This window comes from Cricetulus griseus, chromosome 4 (assembly GCF_003668045.3).
Source record: "Cricetulus griseus strain 17A/GY chromosome 4, alternate assembly CriGri-PICRH-1.0, whole genome shotgun sequence".
NCBI classification, from domain to species: domain Eukaryota; kingdom Metazoa; phylum Chordata; class Mammalia; order Rodentia; family Cricetidae; genus Cricetulus; species Cricetulus griseus.
The window spans coordinates 102,727,310-102,748,443 of NC_048597.1; the positions used below are offsets into that span (position 1 = coordinate 102,727,310).

General features: G+C 47.7%; 1 protein-coding gene across 10 annotated transcripts in view; it reads right to left on the reverse strand.

Moving 5' to 3' along the window:
- Kdm2b (lysine demethylase 2B) overlaps window positions 1–21,134 on the reverse strand; it is a 121,967-nt gene that overhangs the window by 56,371 nt on the left and 44,462 nt on the right. For all 10 annotated transcript variants that reach the window (XM_027414021.2, XM_027414013.2, XM_027414022.2 and 7 more), the window contains exons 9-11: window positions 14,311–14,426; window positions 8,444–8,570; window positions 5,564–6,036 (exon numbers count right to left, since the gene is read on the reverse strand). In XM_027414021.2, coding sequence (XP_027269822.1) covers window positions 5,564–6,036; window positions 8,444–8,570; window positions 14,311–14,426 — 716 coding nt within the window. The remainder of the gene's footprint in view (window positions 1–5,563; window positions 6,037–8,443; window positions 8,571–14,310; window positions 14,427–21,134) is intronic.

Below are 21,134 nucleotides of genomic sequence, written 5' to 3' on the forward strand. Positions count from 1 at the left end.
AAGAAAGAAAGAAAGAAAGAAAGAAAGAAAGAAAGAAAAAAAGAAAGAAAGAAAAAAAGAAAGAAAAAAAGAAAGAAAGAAAAAGAAAAATGTAGGGGTTGGAGAGATGGCTCAGAGGCTAAGAGCACCAACTACTCTTCTAGAGGTCCTGAGTTCAACTCCCAGCAACCACATGGTGGCTCACAACCATCCATTATGAGATCTGGTGTCCTCTTCTGATGTACAGATATACATGGAAGCAGAATGTTGTATACATAATAAATAAATAAAATCTAAAAAAAAAAAAAAAATGTTCCAGAGGGAATGATGTCACAGGATTCCTTAGGCTCTGCCTGAATTTATACATTTTTAGGGACTTTGGAGCACACAGACAGAATGAAGGTTGTGCACACGCCTACACTGCTCCAGCCCCTAGGGAGTATACCTTACAAACCTGTGGCTCTGGCAAAGCCAGAGCAAGGCTTCCTGTATAAGGATGGAGCTACGACCAGGCTCATGCTACTGGCAACTTCCCCATGTGTGGCCTTCCAAGGAACCACAGGCTAGTTAGGCTGTGGCACTCCTCATGCTAACTTTTCTCAAAGAACTTAATTTGTTAACAAGAGATTTTGGTACCATTGCTCCCCAGGGTGGGGGAGCTAATCACTGGAAGCCCCAGTGACTAGCAACACCAGTGACAAGGCAGTGGCTGCTGTCATGAAAGCAACACCAAGGAGAGGTTGCTAAGAGGGAGTATGACAAGGCCAGAGCTACTTGCTCTAGGGAACACTAGGTACCAGTATGTTTGGGCCATCTCTGAACCCCTCCCTCCATTCCATCTGCACCTGAAAAAACCTCATCTGTAGTGGGGTTCATCATGACCCTCCCCAGAACACAGTGTTCAAGGCTCAACTCTAAACTCCAACACATGCAAATGGAAATTTCCAGTCTTCTGTGGAAAGGGCCCTGAATCCTGTGGCTATCTATACATACCGGGTTCGGATATGCCTGGGTGTCTGAGAAAGAGTTCTTTCCCCACACCCTGCTCTCCCTTCATTTTCCCAAGGATGCACAGGCAAGGGGACACAGCACACATGGTTCATTCTGTGGTTCTTCTGGAAGCCAGCCCCTAGCTGCTCACTTCCTGCCTTTTGGCTTCTCTGAAAAGGCTCCTTTGAAGTCAGCAAGAAGGTGATTTTACAAAGTCATTAGGGCTGGAGATGGAGACTCAGTGATAGAATGGTAGCTTAAGATGAAGAAGGTCCTGGGCCCAGCTTCATGAAACACACACACACACACACACACACACACACACACACACACACACACACACGAGATAGATAGATAGATAGATAGATAGATAGATAGATAGATAGATACAAACAACATCAGAAAAGTACAGAAAGTGGCAGCTTTAAGAGCAGGTAGGCTCCAGAGTGGAAAACTGGAAGTCCCCAACAGAGAAAAAAGCTTTGCTCCCCTCCTCCCCTCCCCATATCATGGCTTCATGAGCTTAGACCTGACTAGAAACAAAACTGTTTCCATCCCAAGGTGTGTGAAATATAACAATACCAACTCTAGTTTACTAAGCATGTCAATGCCTTGCTAGGGCTTTACTTTAGCCATGACACATTGTACCTCCTCCTGTTTTATGGTGTCAGCAGCATAATGGACTGCATAGGAACTGCAACCTGACACCACAACTGTCCTCAAAGATAAACAATATCCATCCATAATACTTATTTATTATGTAGACAGTGTTCTGCCTGTATGTCTGCCTGCACACCAGAAGAGGGCACCAGATCTCATTATAGAGGGGACTAAACTTGGGACCTCTGGAAGAGCAGCCAGTACTCATAACCTCTGAGCCATCTCTCCAGCTGAACAATGCACTCTTAATTTAGAATTCACATCCATTTGGGCAGGGCACTCTTAATTTAGGACTTACTTCCTATTAAGTTTGGAGGTTGATGTCAGAGTAATACAACCAATCTCTATTTGGTTGCTGATTAAAACAAACAATAACAGCAACAAAAAACTCTTGCCCAGGTATGTTAGTTCATGTCTATAATCCTGATACTTGAGTGGGTAAGGCAATATTGCCACAAGATTAGAACAAGCCTGAGCTACATATAGCCTGGGCTGTAGGGTGAGAATATGTCCAAAAAAAAAAAAAAAAAAAAAAAAAAAGGATAGAAAAGGAAGGAAGAGGGGAAAGAGAGACTTCAAAACAAGAAAGCCTGACTTAGGTCTTCAGCCCCACAGCCCTGTGTAGCCCCATAATTCCGTGCAATTAGATGGGGGATTTTCTATGCCATGGTAACGTGATGGTAGCCACAAGAGCTTGAGATCATGGCAAGGTGGTACAGCAGTGTGTGGTTAATGATAGTTAGGCTGCACTTTGCTCAGCCAGTCTCAGAAGCAGCTTGCAGAGGTCATTTGACAAGGTCATCCCACCTACACCCTCTGCCAAGTCAGGCCAAAGCCCTTCACAACCCTGCCACACCCTGGGCTGTATTCTAGTCACTTAGAACTGAACTGGGGATGATACGCTACATGCCCATCTCCTTTTCCCCCGGAGCCACAGCTCTCTCCCCGAGTTCTAGCTGAAAGTGGAGATGCTTCTGGGAGAGACCACTTGCTAGGCAATCCCATCTCACGGTGAATCACTTCATCCCACAGTTGTCACTAATTACTGTGTCCTCAAAATTCATGTGCGCTTAAGAGTCCCAGAATGTGACCCTGGGAATGGTTTACATTTAATCAAGCTGATGTGAGGTTCTGCTGGATCCATCTGGGCCTGAATCCCCACCTCTCATCTGTTCTCCAGGAACAGTTAGCTTGCATTTTGTTTCCTAGGACTGATGTCACAGAGCACCATAGGTTCAGCCGCTTAGACATCCATACACCCTCTTTTTGGGCTTGGAGACTGCCAGTCTGAAACCATGTTTGCAGAGCCCTACCCACACCCAAGGCTCTGGGAAAGCATCTGTTCTTGGCTTCTCCCTCTCCTCAGGCCTTAGCATTCCTTGGCTTACAGTTCTGTCACTCCCATCTTAGTCCACGGTTAGGATTGATTGTGAATGGCTTTCCCTCTCTGGATGTCGATAGTGAGCCATCTTGCCAGAGCCCATTTCAGTTTGCTATGTTAGATTCACTTATGTACTCATGTGTGTGTGTGTGTGTGTGTGTGTGTGTGTGTGTGTGTGTGTGTGTGTGTGTGTGTGTGCGCGCGCGTGCGCGCGCGAGTGCACGTGTGTTTGGAAGCTTTTATGTACCACGTGCATGCAAGGGACAAAAGGGGAAAGAAGAGAGTTTCATGCCAAAGGACTGGAGTTACAGGCCACCATGTAGGTGCTGGGAACCAAACTTGGGTCCTTACAAGAGCAGCTAAGTACTCATAACCACCCCCACCTGTCCCACACCTCATTTCAGTTTTTAAAAAAAGTTTTAAAATTATTTTTTATTATATTTATTGGTGGGGGCATCCCAAGGTATAACTGCAGAGGTCAGAGGTCAGAAAATAGGCCAATCAGTCAAGTCAGTGCTCTCCCTCTACCATGTATGTTCCAGGGATGGAATTCCGGTCATCAGACTTAGCCAGTGCCATTATCTACTGAGCACTCTAGCTGGCCAAGGTTGTATCACTTAATTAATTACATGTGCATTTGTTTCTGTGTGTGGTGTGTGCAGATGAGGCCACAAGAGGGCTCCCCTGGAGCTGAGCTTACAGGTGATTGGTTCCTGGAACTCAACTGTGGTCCTTTGTGAGAGCAGGAAGCGTGCTTAACTACTGAGTCATCTCTCCAGCCCTGCCCACAGCAGTTTTTAATCAAGTACCGAAGTACTTCAGAGTGACCAAAAAACATCAGCATCTGGTCCCCAGAAGGACCAAGAACATCAGGTCTGATATCTTTGTTTTGCGTTTGGCTTTTTTGAGACAGCATCTCACTATGTAGCTTTGACTAACCTAGAACTCACTAGATAGACCAGGCTGGCCTTGAACTCATGGAGACTTGCTTGCCTCTGCTTCCTGAGTGCTGGGAAGTATCTTTAATTTACGCAGCACTGGAATGAATGATGTGTCCAGGGCCACATGGCAAGTAGTGAAGAACGTAAGTCAAGTCTGAACTCAGGGATGTCCTTTATCTTGATTTCCTGGTACTGCTATAAGTGTAGTTAAAGAGGAGTGGTTCCAGTCAGTTGGCAGAGTGCTTTCACAACACACAGCCCTGCGTTTCCGGCCACCTCATAAACTGAGCATAGTGGTACCCCCCACACTTGGGGGTACAAGCAGGACTAGAAGTTCAAAGTCATCCTGGCCTACATAATGACCCTGAGGCTATCTTAGCCTGGTATACAGGAGGGTCTGTCTCAAAAATAAAAGTAAACCAAGAGGCATCTCTGAAGACACCAGTGTCAGTCAGCCTTTAATCCCAGCACTCAGGAGGCAGAGGCAGGCAGATCTCAGTTTGAGGCCCGCCTGGTCTACAAAGCAAGTTCTAGGATAGACAGGGCTGATAAACAGAGAAATCCTGTCTCAAATAAAATAAAATAAAATAAAATAATAAATAAAAATCAATCGATTAAAATTGTTTTCATTTTACAGGCTCTCACAAAGAAATAAAAAAAAGTAGCCACCTGACAGAATCCTAAGGTTGCCGTGAGGAGATCAAACTCAAAAATACCCAGTAGAAATGAGACATGGGTAAAAGCTGGAAAAGAAGCTGCCCAGGATGTGTGATGCTCTGCATCTTACCTGGTACCACAGACAACAAAGTCAAATTAGTGAGTGAGGTGCACCTGGCTTAGTGATTTCCCTTCAATGGTTCCAATGACTGGTGGTAACTGTTGGGCTACCTGACCTAAGCTCCAATGTTTCACACACTCCTAACCCCCACCACCCCACAACACCCAACTTTACCCGAGTCCCTGAGCCCTTGCAAGGCCACACAACGTTGCCTAGATAAACCTGAGTATCTCCACTGCCCCCATCAGACACTGGAGCAGCAAGTATCATAACTTCACAACTGTAGTCATAACGAAGCTAGGAGAAGCAGCCCTGTGCTGGTAGATCTGCACTACCAGCAATGTCTGCTCAGTGGGATGCCCAGCAGGCACTCTGGCATTTCTCCTGGATCCTCACATCCCAGCTCTGCCTGACCCTCAGGGGCCTCCTTGCTATGCAGATACAATTGAGATCATGGTAACCTGTCAACCTTAGCCTGTTGCACCAAGCCCACAGTCAATAGTTATGAGGAAGGTTACCAAGCTCACACACAGATTCATGCTCTGGAATGGACCCAGAATGGCAACCTGCCTCACCCAGAGACAGAAGTCTGTCTCCCAAATGCAACAGAGCACCGTTGAAACACACACAAAACTCCCTGTGGGGGAGCACTGACATTACACAAAGTATCAAAGATGCTGCTGGCACCCACAGAGCAAGCCTCCACCCAGCTGCTAACATTGGTCCCTGATTCCATAATCCAGACAGGCTGGCCTAGACAGAGTACCATCCTAACAACTGGACCCAGAATAGCTAGCTACCCCTATGCCCGACCCAACCTTGGTCCCTGCCCACCTTTACACCTTCCAGGAGGGCCTGGGGGTCCTCGATGCCCTCAGGGACACACTTCTTATTCTCCGGGAGAGACTCTAGTTTTTCGACCAAGGCTTTCAGGCCCTTCAGTTCAAATTCGGTAAGGTGGGTCCACTTGGTAGAGACCTCAGTGGAAGGTGAGCCTGTGGGTGTCTTGGGGTAGTCTATGGGCATCGTTGTGGACTTGACACTTTCCTCTGATTCATTGGACAAAGTCCTCTTGAGGAATCGCATGGCAGGGGCTTTGGGCTTCTTCCCTGTGTTCTCCTGCTCCTCTGAGGGGGTGCTGGTGGGTGAGGTGGCGCCATCTGTGGACAGCTTGGGTGTTTTATCTGCACCATCCCCTTCCTCCTCCTTCTCCTCCTCCTCCTGGGGCTGCTGCTCACAGGATTCTTCCTCCATCTCCAGCCAGGAATCAGATGAGAAGCCGTCTACACTGGCTTTTCTTGGGGCATCTGTGGGGAAAACCATAAGACACAATGATGAACATTTAACCCCCGATGGAGGCTCTGTGGATTCCACTCACCCTTACTGTGGAGTGCAAGGGTGTGGTCCAGGTCTCCTGGCCTGTAGATGGGCAGCAGTCAGACAAACACAGGCTCGAATCCCAGCTCTGTATTTCCCAGCTCTCTGCAGCCACACAGGTTGCTTTACCACCGATATATGCCTGGTACTTTACCATATGTATACAGATCAGGCAATGGCAGGGATAAAGAGACAGTTCCAAGGTTAAGTACAATTACTGCTCTGTCAGGGGACAGGGGTTCGGTTCCCAGCACCCACAGGGCAGCTCACAACCACCTGTAACTCCAGTTCTAGGGGATCTGATGCTCTCTGCTGGACTTCACAGTGATGTCCACACATACAGTCAGGCACATACACATACTCTTTTAAAATAAATAGATATTTAAAAAAAATTAGTCAAAGACTGGCAAGATGGTTTAGTGGGTGAAGGCACTTACTGTCAAGCCTGATACTAGGTTCAATCCCTGACACCTAGGTTGTAGAAGGAAAAAATAGACTCCTGAAAGTTGACCACACACACACACACACACACACACACACACACACACGGTGGGGGCCTCAGAAAGACAGACTAAATAAATAAATGTACTTAAAATTTTCTACAATGTTCATTCTTATTTTATGTGCATTGTGTTTTGCCTGCACGTATGTCTGTGTGAAGATATTGGATCCCCTGGAACTGGAGTTATAGGCAGGTATAAGCTGCCATATGGGTGCTGGGAATTGAAACTGGTGTCCTTTGGAAGAGCAGTCAATGCTCTTAACTCCCGAGCCATCTGTCCAGCTGCAATGCAAGTAATTTCTAAAACTCTGAAAACAAATTAGTCAAAAAGATCAGTCCAAAACACCACATAGTATAGGGTTCTGTTCATATGAAATCCCTTTGCGATGTGGGGTTTTCTAGACAAAGTAGAGTGGTGACAGCAGAGGGCTGGGAGTAAGCAGAGTTAAGTGGAGAGATGGCCAGGTGTGGTGGTATGTGCCTTTAATCTCAGCACTTGGGAGACACAGGCAGGCCTATATGAGTACAAGTCCAGCCTGGTCTACATAAGAAGACCCTGTCTCAAAAACCACCAAAAAAAACAAAAACAAAACAAATAAAATACCAAAACCAAAACCAAAAAGCTGAGAGCTTAGGGATACACTCCTTCTGGAAATGATGAAAATGTCCTATGATGATGGTTAAACACACACGTCAACAAACTAAAAAGTACCAAAGTGTGACTCCCCAGTGCAAACAAAGCCCTGGGTTCAAGTCCCAGCTCATCATCAACCAGCAGGATCCCTGAAATTTCTGCACTGGAGAAATGAGGGCATAAAAATTAAAAGCTTGATGTTAGGCTGGCCACATTTTAGGCCAGCCTGGACTACATAGCAAGGCCCTATCTCAAAAACAACCAAACCAAACCAAACCAAAAACAAAGACTCAAAACAAACAAAATCAAACAAACAAAAAACCCATTGGCCAGGCCAAACCCCCTAAATACCACAAAAGACAAGACCAAGGGAAAGAAGGGGAAAGACTTACTAAGAGCAGGGAAAGAGACAGGAGAATTAGCGGCTACAAAAGAAATCGCACACTGTGAACAAGAGGTAGATCCATCATTTCATGTGTGTCTTGGGATAGTGACATATGACATGGGTTAATCTTCCTCCCAAACTACCAGCTGCCCCACACAGAGGGAAGAATGTCCTTACATGTAGATCAGGGTTCCCTGCCACGGCCAGCTGCAATTTTGGAATAGGCATCTATGACAAGGGATAGGTGATGGTATTGTCCCTTTAAGTACCAGCAGCAGGTCAGGACACAGCAGCTGAGAGTCTAAGTGCTTCCCCTGCCTCCATCACAGACCCCCTTCTCCTGAAAGCTTGTGTTGCCAGTCCTCACCACCCCTCCTCTCCCTTCTCGGTAAACTCGACTGTGGGTACTAGCTGTATCAAACAGGCCCTGCTCCTATGGGTACAAAAACCAAACCTCAGAGTGTTGTAAGAAAAATCAGGTTAACTACAGAGGAACAAAAAGAGCCTGGCTTCTTCGTTGTGTTGGGTGGTCCTGTTTTAGCAGCTGTGCTGAAATCAGGCTCCTCCATGCCTCTGCACAGTCATGGGAGGGGGCGACAACTGTGTTACTTCTGAGGGTCACAAGCAAGGCCTTTTCTTGGCTCCTGTGTTCCAGATAGGAGGCTCACAAGCAGGACTATTTCCCAAGAAGCCTCCCATCCAGCATTCTGGCTTCCGAGAATCTCAGGGGACCCAGGGCTATCCACAGGCACCATGGTAGGAAGCCTTTCTGCACTGGCCAAGCAGCCAGCTCTGAGCTACATGCAGGTTACTCACCAATAAGCATTAATTCTCTCTGGTATTCCTGAGTGAGGTAGGAGCGCTGGGTCACACAGTACACGTATCTCTCCAAGACATACCAGCACATCTCATAGTAGAAGGGGTAACGGAACTTGGGCTGAACCTGAAAGCAAAGAGCAGGCAGGCAAGAGGTCAGTTTCCAAGAATAATGGGGGAGATACATGGCAGGTGGATGATCCCCTGAAGTAGCGCTCATCATCTTAGCAACAGCATAAATGGCAAAACGGGGAAATGGGAGGTGTCACTGGCAGGGAGGCACAAGGGAGGCCCGGAAAGGGTAGGTGCCAGCAGCATGCACGGACGAGGCGGAGAGACGCCTATGGAAGGCATTAATTTTCGGCCCCTGAGCTACCACCCATCCTGGAAGGTGAACAGGGCCCACTGTGTATAGAAAAAGCCTCTTCCTGACCTGCTGCTAGCACTATGGACACCTGCCTGATTTCTCTGTAACAGACATGGCCCCTCAGTCTGGAATAGTCTTGCATGGACTCTGATGTCTCTCCCCTCCCTTGAAAAACAAAAGTCCACTCCCAATCCTTATCCTTCAGCAGAGAAGCTATTATTATACATCCTCCTGAATTCTGGGAGGAAGGCCAGGAGGGGAGGACCACTGTGAATGGGGGTGCGGCCTCACCTACCTTCCAAAGGTAGGGCCCTCAGGAGCATCCTACTTGTGTTTCCAATAAGGACTCTAAGGGACACAACACCCCAATGTGACTATGGTGAAACATCTTGTCACCAGGGGATACACTGGGGTATGGTGGCAGGGTATCGGTGGAGAGCCCTCTTGGCTGTTTCTTACAGGTGAAGAAACAGTGCGTATAAGAACTATAAATTGTGCGGACCGCAGGGAATTCTGATGGATGGCAGTGCAGGGCCTCTACAAAGGAACTGGCAATGAAAGAAAGGAAGGAATAATACCATTATCGATGGCCTCAGCATGGAGGAACCTTCGGGAAGGCACATCCTGACTGGGGATGGAAGCAGTGAGGTACGGTAAGGTGACTTCATCTCCCATTGTGGGGCACTGCCCTCTTCCAAGCGCTGCACAGTGGGTCTTACACATCCCCACACAGCTACTCATCTTCCTTCCCCCTTTTCCAAGGGTATATCTATGAAGGTCAGAGACTCCCTCCTCACCTTTCTCATCCTTCAGCAAGCATCCCCCACCCACAGGTACCCTTTCTATGCTGACCATATACAGTGCCCTGGTACCTTCTCAACAAAATCAAACATGAGCAGACTCAAGTCCTCCACGACCTAAAATATATTTATCTTGTATTCTCTAAGCACCATACTGGAAAAGACCTCCCCACCCGTCGTCCTTTCCTCATCACTTCAGCTGACTTCTCAGTTTCCAATCCCTTTCCCCACTTCTGGGTTCCATCCCTTCCACCTGTGAACCAGGTGCATTTCATCTCCCTGCCTCTGGCGGATGACGTGCTTAGGGATGAGGTCATGATTGGCCCACATGCGTTTCAGCTCCTCCAGGAGATGCATGGAGTTGGGAGCATCATCTAGCGTTTTCCTTGGCTCCAGCTACTTTGTGAGAAGTCTGGTTTCACTGCTGGGATGAAGGGACTCCTTTTTTCCACACTTACTGACCAGCGCCCCCTGGCCTGGGTGAGGGGGGCTGTAGAGCTGGAGGCAGACCTTGACCTCCGATGATGGAAGGTTTGAGGGGTGGGGCTCAGCCCCATTCCAGTTCCAGAGACAGGGCCAAAGTTTGAAACAAATTGTCAATCCCTAAATTGCAAGCTGAGGAAAACAGACCCCATTCATAACTCCCAACAGTGGACTTCATGGATCAAACACTTGGAACTTTATAGACTTTTCAAAAATTTAGACACTAGCCATGCCACTATGCCCTTGATGGACACTGTGACATCAGAAAATCCTTCTAGGATAGGAGGAAAACAATTAGAGGAGGGGACTGTGTTTCAGGGGAGGACGGCAAATCTCCCCTCTTTGTTGCTGAACCCAAGGGAAACTAGTTGGGTGAAACCAAATACGGATGAAGGAATTCAACTTGGTTTGGTATTTTTTTTGGTTTGGTTGGTTTGGGTTTTTTTTTTGGGGGGGGGAGGGATAATTTAATTTTTTTTTTCCGAGAGAGAACTGCAGGAAAAAAAGTTTTGCAGAAATTGACTTACAAACAGGTTGTCGCCTTCTACCCTTGGCCTTCAAAAGATTTTAGCCACACGCCTGGGAACATTAAACACATGATTGTGCAATATTATTTGGTGACAAACTTAGAGCCTCACCAAATTGAGTTGTTAGCCAGCCTCTGTCCAAAACAAAGGGCAAGGCAGTCACAAAGAAGGCCCTGCACCAGGCCTAGAGGACAATTCATCAACAGTGGATCTCAGGGGTCCAATTGGAGTTCCAAAGGCTCACTTAAGTGGCACCTGCCTGGCTCAAGGCCGTCCTCAGATGCCTGAGTCATCCAAGAATTGAGCGGATGTTGGAGGAGAGTTGAGGAGGTCTCTGTTCACCTAGGATGCCCAGGTCTTGAGAAATTAAATGCAAGGGTGGGCGGTAGTGATCTTAATTTTTTTCTCCTGGAAAAAAAAAATCAGTGGGGAAAAAATAAAAATCCAATGATAGGAGGGAGGGGAGAGGAAATGTAAAAATTTTTCGGGTTTCCAAACAGAGTCACTGGCTGCAAAGGGAGGGGACATAGGGGTGCTGGCATTACCTTTTCTGGGAAAGCTGTTTTCACTAGAGCCATTAAGGGAAAAAAAAGATAAGCATAAGAAAGACAGCAGTTTGATGAGCGATCATCTGGACCATCCTTCCTACCCTCGGTAACTAACTGGAGCTAAAAGCATGTCATGGTTGTTGTGGTGTAATTATAGGAAGAACTCGGCAGTCCGTTCTGGTCTAGCTTTCCCATTGCTGTGATCGTCAGAGAAGGAGGTCCACAGAAGGAAACAGTGCTCTACCAGTCCTCAGAGGCCTAGACCAGTCTGCACTTGCTGCCTTACAGGGGCCCATGACACAGCAGACAGAGTAAGGGTCACCTAGCATGTAGCACAGAAAAATGAAAACATTTTCTAAAAGTGGAAGAAGCTTAGGGTTTGGGGGCTGGATAGCCAATCCTTCCCCCACCTAGCATTACAAAGGCAAACTCCTTTTCTAAAGTCAACCCCATACCGAGAGGCCAGGGACTCCTGCACTGGGCTTCCTCTCTCTGTCCAACCTCCAGCATTTGTTTCCAAGCAAAGCCATGTTTTAGAACACTGGGAAAAACTATTTTTAAATGGCCATAACCTTCTTAAAGGAGTTGATAGGGATGGACAGAATTGAGCTGTATCGGGCTGACAAGTAGAACTGACATTTTATCTGGCTCCCAGGACTCTCTCTAGGGCCTTTTGTCTGCTTTGGCTCCTAAGACAGAAACAATTGGGCCTTGTAGCCAAGTCCCTCTCCAAAGACCAGAAATCAAAGCAGATTAAAATGCCTGCTGTTGCTTGCAGCTCAGCCTGCCCCCCACCCTCACCCCAGTCATCCTTCCTCCAGGCCTAGAGCCAACAATCAGCTTCAGAGAAGCCCCCCTAAAGACTAAGGACAAGGAACCTCGGGGGAGGGAGCCCACGAAGTGCACCTTGATGTGGTAAGACACTTCACCAGGGGAAGCAAAATGAGGCTGTGGGGGGTTCCATTACCCTGACTCTTGCCTTGAGTGGGGAGAGGAACTAGGCTCCTAGGGGTTATGGGGGGGGGGCAGGTGCTCTGAGATGAGTAATCAGATTCCCATAGGAGGGGACAGCTACCCTGCAAGTTGCCAGAGAAATTGAGAAATCTCAGTCTGATTGTGGCTTTCAGGAACTGCCTGGAAAGTCTGGGCTTAACCTCTCTGGCTTCCCATCCACCCCTGTTGGTAGCCACTCACAACAAATGGTCTGTTTTTCAGGGCTGGTTAAAGAACAGTTGGTCAGAGTCCAGACATCATTTGACTGGGACTGAAAAGTGACCATTTGTGCCCAAACAGTACCTTCCTTCCAAAAACCACAGAGAACGTGTTCCAGACCTGGGCTAAGTGCAGCTTTCTAGAAAGACAGAAGAAAACTAAGAAGCAAGGGGTCTGCATAGGATCTTGGCCCAGGACAATGTGGAAGTGGGCCTCACAAGACAGGAAACCCGAGAACTGGAAATGCAAGCATGCCCGGAACGCCCTCAAATCCCCCCTCCTTTTGACTCTAATGTATCATTCCATGAAAAGGAAACTTAGAAACAAGACTGCAAAGATCCATTCTGACCAGGGTGGCTTGAGGTATTTCTTTGCACAGTCCAAGCACACCAATACTCCTTTGGGGCCAAAAAGCCACTTCCCAGGCAAAACCCAAGTAGAAATGTCTCGTGGTCTGTTCACACAGTGGAGTTCCACTCAGTCATGAGATGCGCTGCCGTGTGCTACAACATGAATGTACCATGAGAAGGTACATCATGCTAAGTGAAAATGTCCAGATGTAAAACGCCAAATATTACATGATTCCATTTATAGCAAATGTTCAAAACAGGAAAACTCATAAAGGCAGAAAGATAGGGGCCACCAGGGCTGGAGAAAGAGGGAATAGGACGACTGCTAATGGGCACAAGGGTTCCTTGGGAGGGGTGAAAATGTGCTAGAATTAGTGGTAACGGCTACATAGGAAAAATACAGAACTGTACACTTCAAACAGTGAATTTCATGGTATGTAAGTTATATCTCAATTCAAAGAAATATTTAAATATCACATTAATACTGAGGAGCCAGGTGATGGTGGCATACACCTTTAATCCAGGCACCTGGGAGGTGGAGGCAGAGGCAGGGGATCTCTGTGAGTTTGAGGCCAGCCTGATCTGCAGACAGAGTTCCAGGACAGCCAGGGCTGTTGTACAGAGAAATTCTGTCCGGAAAAATGAAACACAACAAAAAAACAGAAGTAGAAAAGAGGAGGGAAGATAGGAAATAGGCTCCTTTCCTCCCAGGGTCAGCTTCTCACCCCTGAAACTGGGGTGGGGTTCAAATGCCCGGGGACCTGTGATCAAGCCACAGCATTGGAAGGAGGGTGGTCAAGTCGCAACCATCGAAGATAATCAATGAAAACTCCAGGAACAAACGGCACACATGGCCCTTATCTTGGGAGATTTGATAGCTGAGAAAGCATCACCCGAGTGGTCACAGGGAAGCCCCCGTTCAAGGGAGCTTTCAAGGGGAGCCAGGGGACACCAGCTCAGCAAGAGGACTCCGACACAGGCTTCCTTTCTGTCAGACTTCAGCTTCTCAGGTGAATACATAGGAAAGACATGACCTTGGACCAAGCTGGCCCTTTTCCAAGCCTCCCCAGGCCCTGCAAACTTCAGCAACAAGAACACCACAAGTTCCACACACCTTCTTTCTATATATGCAGTGAAGAGAAAGGCCGAGTCCCTCCCACCTCCCGCTGTTCTCCTGAGACACAAATACACAGACACTTGCTCAGGTAGAGATATATAGACACTGGTTCTACCAAGTTTTCTTTGTTTTTTTTTTTTTTGTTTTTGAATGAGAAAAATGTAGCTTTGCCTGGCCCCACTCTATGTAGCCCTGGCTTCTGATCCTGCCTCCACGTCCCAGGTGTTGAGATTTTAGCTATGTACAATCATGCCCAACTTTCCCATAAAGGGTTCTGTCTTCCTACAGCCTGGTGGTGAAGAGAAACTCTGGGGATTTGGGAATGGGCTCTTGTGCAGGATCTCACAGCTCCCTCCAAAACCAGAAGCGAGGCCCCACCTTGAGATGGAAAGAAGTGGGAAGGAACTAAAGTCCAGTTTCGGAAGGCCAGCACACCCCCAGGGAGAGAAAGGTGCCTTCTTACCCGGGTTCTGTCCTCAATCTCGTAGATCCGAAGCTGCATGGGTACATTAAAGCTGTGCAGGATGTTCCCGCCGAACACCAGAGAGTCCACAGGGGTGTACACTGCATGGATCCAACCTGAGCGGGGAGATCAGGAGGGTGAGCCCTGGCTCCTCTTACAAGACTGGAAGGAGGGGCTGAAGAGATGGCTCAGAGGTTAAGAGCACTGACTGCTCTTCCAGAGGTCCTGAGTTCAATTCCCAGCAACCACATGGTGGCTCACAACCACCTTGAGTGAGATCTGGTGCCCTCTGCTAGCATGCAGGCAGAAGACTGTATAGACTGTATACATAATAAATAAATAAAATCTTTAAAAAAAAAAGACTAGAAGGAGGGAAACATAGCACACAGGAGGGCGCAGGGGGCACTGATGTACAAGGACATGTGATGCAGACACCAAGGCTCCTGGACAGCATGAGGGATTCATCCTGCAGCCCCTAGAGGCCTCAGTTAACTCAAGGCAAATGCTGGGATGCTGCGGTAAGTACCTGTCTTGAAGATGCTGATGGCCAAACCTTCTTCCTCCCAGAACTTGGCTGTAGCCAGTCCTGGTCCCTGCATCCATGCTGAGCCTCCCCAGAGGGAGTCATATGGGACAGCTGAGAGCAACAGCTACAGAATTCAGACACCTTTTTCTGCAGAGAATATCCTATTGGCATGGAATCCTCAAGACCCATGTCTAAATTACCTCCTTAATCACAGGATGCTTGTATCCCCTCTCAGCTTTCTCACCCCTGCATTCTTCCCCAGGTCTTAAAGCCATGCCAGATGTGTCTTCCACTCACTGCAACTTTGTTTTGGTTTTGGTTTTTGGTTTGCTTGGTTTTTGGATACAGAGTTCCTCTGTGTAGCCCTTGCTGTCCTGGAGCTCTGTAGACCAGGCTGACCTCCAACTCACTGAGATCCGCCTGCCTCTGCCTCTGCCTCCACCTCCCAGGTGCTGGGATTAAAGGTGTGGGTCACCACTGCCCAGCTTATTAATTTTTACAGAAGCAATCACTTTTCAACTACAACTTACAGGTGAAGAAACTAAACTAAGGTGTGTTAAGGTAAAGTCATCTCGAAGTATTTGAACCCCCAAAGTTAGCTTCTACCTGGTTTTTTTTTTTCAGCACTATTACACCTTCATTGAGACTGGTCACACTGGCAATGCAGAAAGCATCCATGTGGCCCCCAGACATGCTAGGGGGCATGCAGCTTTATAGTACCTCTAATTTGCAGATGTTCAAACGGGCTCAGAGAGGAAAGAGTCCCTTGCTACTGGTCAGTGGTGGCACATGCAGGCAGAGGCAGGTGAATCTCTGAGTTCAAGGCAAGCCTGGTCTACAAGAGCAAGTTCCAGCACAGTCAAGGCTACACAGAGAAATCCTGCCTTGAAAACAAACAAACAAACAAACAAACAACAAAACAAAACCAAAAACCAAAAAGTCCCTTGTTGAATGAAGCTGCAGCTGGCAAGGGAGAACAGCTGTTTCTAACAACTCTGCATTGCCCCAGCGGTTGTCCATGGAACAGGGATAGGAATACACCAGGAAGCAAAGGAGAAACACAGCAGGAAGTAAGGACAGAGGCAATGATAAGGACTTCCAGCGGGGCAACTCAGAGTGGAAGACAGCAGAGGGGAGAGAGCAACAGGAGCACACAGACCCGAGCCTCTCTTCCCCAAACATGTGCTTAACTATTTCACTCAAGGGAAAACTCTGGAGCCCAACCTAACTCTCTGTCCAGGCCCCACACAGTTCCAGTTATCTTGCCCGGTGAGCTGAGACATCAGCTCTCAGGCTCACAATCTGCACCTGGTGCAGGGAACAGAAGGACACTTGTAGGATCCAAGGCCCCTGCTGGACACAGCCACCAGCCCTTGTTGTATATTTTGTTTGTGTTCTGACAAATAAAGCTTGTCTGGAGATCAGAGGGCAGAGGTAGTCACTAATTAACTATAGAGGCCAGGTGGTGGTGGCTCACACCTTTAACCCCAGCACTCAGGAGGCAGAGAGGAAGTAATAAGGCCGGGAGACAGGATCTGGATGGGCCCTTTTGGATGGAGGAACAGAAGCAGGTAGGAGGCAACAGGCAGCTGCTCCTGGTTCTCTAATCTTCCGTGTCCCACCCCCCCCAATATTTGACTCCTGATTTTTTTTATTGATTAACAATAATTAGACCCACGCTTCAAGCCCTCCTTGCCAGAGTGGGCAGAGCTAACTGTGGCCAGAGAAAAGCAAGAAAAACTGTCACCGATGGCTGGACACCACGGGATACAGGAATGGAGGCTCTGCTTTTGCTTTCAGGTCTCTGGCTCAGGCCACCAGCTGCTCTGTGACCCATGTGCCACTGAAGGAAACCATCAAGCAACCTGGACCTTTGTGCCTTCTGGGGAAGACATGGCTGGTGTCCGCATTTGCTTGGTGTAATTCTGTATCAGCATAAGACCCCATTTGTAGCCTTTTCTATCCTGTGGGTGGGTGGGGAGTGTGTATACACATGCACCTGTGTGGGGAGGCCAGAGACATCAGGGTCTCTCACTGAAGCTGGATCTTCCTGACTGGCTAGACTGGCTGTCCAGTGAGTGCCAAGGATCTCCCGTCTCAAGCCCAAACCTCAACCCCCAGTGGTGAGATTACAGATACACTGAAACTGAGTCTGCACACTGTAAAAACAACAACAAAAAAGCAAAGCAACAAACAAATGGCGTCTCCTGCCTCTGCTACCTGTTGGCTGATCTGTGCAAAAACACATTTCCTTGTTTTCACCAAGCAGAGCTACGCTGTCTGTGACTGTTGTCACTGCCACCATCAGTGATATTTAAACACTTCCTAAGACTGAACTGAGGATGTCTGGAGCCACCAGGCCCTGTTCCTATACTCCACATGCTCACCTTTCCCTCTACCCAAGTCTGAACTTAGGGCCCCTGGTTCCAGACTCCCTCAGTTGGCCATGTGTGCCCACCTGAAGAAGACTCCTGCCTTCTTCGTGGGGAACGTGGTGAGCAAGAAGCAATTGCTATGGTGTCAGTTTGGAAAAGGACAGGGCCCACATTAGTGTGTACTGATTAACCTGGAGTCTCCCTGGAAGAAGAAATGGGGGCACACCAGACTTACATCTATTACCTTGACGTGTGAACAGAGGGAAACAGAAGACAGATGCCACTGTATGCCCAGCTATTCAAGGGAGTCTAGAAGTTTCTACAGACTTTCCTTCCCACCCTAGGGCATCACAGGTGGCTCAGGCAGACTCGATTGGATTAAAGTGGCTGCTGAGTCCCTTTCCAGCCCTGCATATATTTGCTTTCACTGTCTCAGGGATGGAGGCTGTAGCATTCAAAACCCCATCCATCCTCATTCTCCCGAGAGCAGCTCATTCATGACCATACTCTGGGAAGCTGGTGACCTGGGCTATAACTGGGCAGGAGAGGCTAGCATCTGCCATCAGCAATATGAAGGCAATAAACGGCTTATATTCAGGCCAGGCGACCAGGGACAGATGCAGCCATGGAATGAACACAGTGACCCACAAAACCCACTGCAGGGGTGATTTCTGGGACCTGGGGGGAGGGAGGGGCGAGAACAACAGAGGAACGAGGAGTCTCACCCACAACCCCAGTGCTCAGAATGCAGTCTACAAGCCCCATGGTACGTCTGCCTCCATTTTTGTGGTTGCTGTAGAGATGACTTCACAGCAACCCACGCCCACGCCCTGGGCACGGTGGCTGCCAACTAGCAAACTACAGGCTGCATTTGATCCAGGGGTATGTTAAGTTTGGGCTACCTCATGTTTCAAAACGGGGAGATTTCCCCTGAGAATCTGAACTGCTTCCTCCTCACAACATGGGAAGATACACAAGGCGAGCCCCAGTCCTACCTGCCCCTGAAAAAACAGAGCCAATCAGCAATTGCCCAATTTCCCATGCCTCTGGCTCCCTCTACTGCTCACCTGCTTCATTCTATTTCTACCCTGTTCTGTACCCATTTTACAGGTGGGCTACCAAAGGGCCTCATCATGTTATCTTGTCAAGGATTCAGATTCACCAATACTAACTTACTGGTGTCACCAGGCAGTTCATTTCTCTTATTTGGATATACATATATTTTTTAGACAGGGTCTCACTGTCTGGTCTTGAACTCACAGAGATCCATCTGCCTGTTTCCAAGTGCTGGGATTAAAGATGTGCACCACCACAACCAGCAAAACTTTTTTGAGACAAGGAACATTGGCCACCCATACTAGCTTCCTCCTGCCTCAGGTTCCCAAGGGATAGTTCTTACTCCAAGGCAAGGACAGAGAATTCTTTAAGAACAGCCTAAGTCTCTGGACTACAGAATACTTCTCAGAGATTTCTAACATTCAGGTATTCCTAACAGGCCACCATAGTGGCCACCCACATGACTGCCACTTGGCCGAACAGGCACCCAAGGGGAGGGTGGGTTGTATCTCATGTCCCCTCATTGCTTGAAACCAGTTTGGCTCCAAGAACATTTGCACTGTGTTTTAATTGGGAGGTGAATAAGAGGATCATGGGTTCAAAGTCATCCTCCACTGTAACAATTTTGAAGCCAGCCTGGACTTTATGAGACTCACGAAAACCAACCAACTAACCATATAAATACACACACACACACACACACACACACACACACACACACACACACACACACATATAGTTTGTTTTTGTTTTTCAAGCAGGGTTTCTCTGTGTAACTTTGGAGCCTATCCTAGCACTCGCTCTGGAGACCAGGAGAGGCTCTAATTCACAGAGATCGGTCTGCCTCTGCCTCCTGAGTGCTGGGATTAAAGGCATGCGCCACCAACACCTGGCTAAAAGATATTTTTGTTTGTTTGTTTGTTTGTTTGTTTAGTTGAGATGTTTGTTGGTTGGTGGGCTTTTGTTTGGATTGGTTAAGAGAAAAAGTAAGTTTACCAAAGTTACATGGCCTGGAAGGGCAAACAGATTACAGGCCAGGTGAGTAGGTGTAAAAATTAGGTACACCTGGGCAACTAAACCTGACCCAGAAACTTATAAATTGAGAAATAAACAGACCTTTGGTCAGGTATCTTTATTTTTGGAAAAAGGGGCATAGGGGAAGGGGGGGCTTGAGTTTTCCCTTTACATTGACAACAAAAGGAAACAGTGGAGATACAATGTTTCCTGTTCAGAATTATTTACCTGGACTAGTACAGCCACAGGGAGAGGCCAAGGCTTCGAATATGGTCAGGACACTGGAAAAAAAGATGCCCTTTGGCTCATCCTGATGTTGCTCTGACTTCTTCTTTTTTTTGAGATAGGGTTTTTCTGTGGCTTTGGAGGCTGTCCTGGAACTTGCTCTTGAGACCAGGCTGGTCTCGAACTCACAGAGATCTACCTGCCTCTGCCTGCCGAGTGCTGAGAGGGACTAAAGGCATGCACCAGCACCACCACCTAGCTGCCCCCTGACTTCTTATTGCTTAACATTCATGCTTGCTTCTAATGGCCAGGCTGAGCCCAGTAGTCTGCTAACTAGATGCTCCTGGCACCCTGACACTATGTTACCATTTCCTCTGCTTCCTTGATGGTCAGCAGATCCACAGGATAAACCCACAAGCCCCCTATTCTGGGTCTTCCCACTTCTCTGTGCACGTCTTCTTCAGTGCACTTCCTCCTCCATAGAGCTTTCCTGGCCTGCCCAGGGATGGAGACTGGCCTTGAACCATACATAGCCCTCAGACACATGAAAAGGTGACATATACTGAACCACTCTAACCCACTAGCCTCCTATGAGCTTTCAAAGAACTGGAGACCTACTGAGAGACACAGGCGGGACACTTAGGGCTTAAGGCAGCAGAAAACATGTCTAAAGTCACTAGGGTGGGTTTGAAGTGTTATAGTTCATTTTGTAGAGTACTGAGCAGTTAACGCATATGAGGCCCTGGGTTCATTCCTCAATATAGACAGACAGACAGAGTATGTCAGTCACTATGGAGGTTGGTAATTGTGGTACATGCCTTAGTCCCAACATCTGAAAAGCAGAGTCAAGAGGATCACAACATCTAGGTCACCCTGGGTTACATATCAAATCTGTCTCAAGATTGATAGGGTGCCCTGTGCCTATAATACCAGCAGAAGTAGAAGTAGGGGGATCAGGAGGTCACGAACTTTGTCAGCTATACAGTTAAACCAAAGCCAACCCAAGTTATGTGAGACCCTGCCTCAAAACCCCCACCTCATACACAAAAAGGCTGACTGAAAAAGAAAAAAAAGAGAAGAATAAAATTTCTGGTCATCACCATGGAAATGAAAACCTAAGTCAGAGGAGAAAGGGACAAGAATTAGATTCCTAACACAGAAACACTTGTATGAGAAGGCTTTAAAGCCTCCTGGATGCCCTAGGCTCTCTCCATGCAAACACACAAGCAGACTACCATACATCTCAAAGGTGTGTATCCGTGCTTCAAAGGGTTTAGATGCTAAACCCTTTGAGAGAGTTTCCATATCCTGAGGGAACCCAAGTATTCACCTAGCTCTCTGAAATAAAAAAAAAAATCAAATCCTAGAGCCAGCAAGATGGCCCAGCAGGTGAGGGTACCTGCCACCAAACATGACGACCTGAGTTGGATCACTGGGACCCATATGGTAGAAGGAGAGAACTAACACCCTCAAGCCATCCTATGGCCTCCAACTCTACCCACCCACAACACACACACACACACACACACACACACACACACACACACACACACACACACGGAATAAAATAAAATTCTTATCTTTTAATGTTGCCTGGTAGCAACTACGTGGAAAAAAAAAAAATGTGG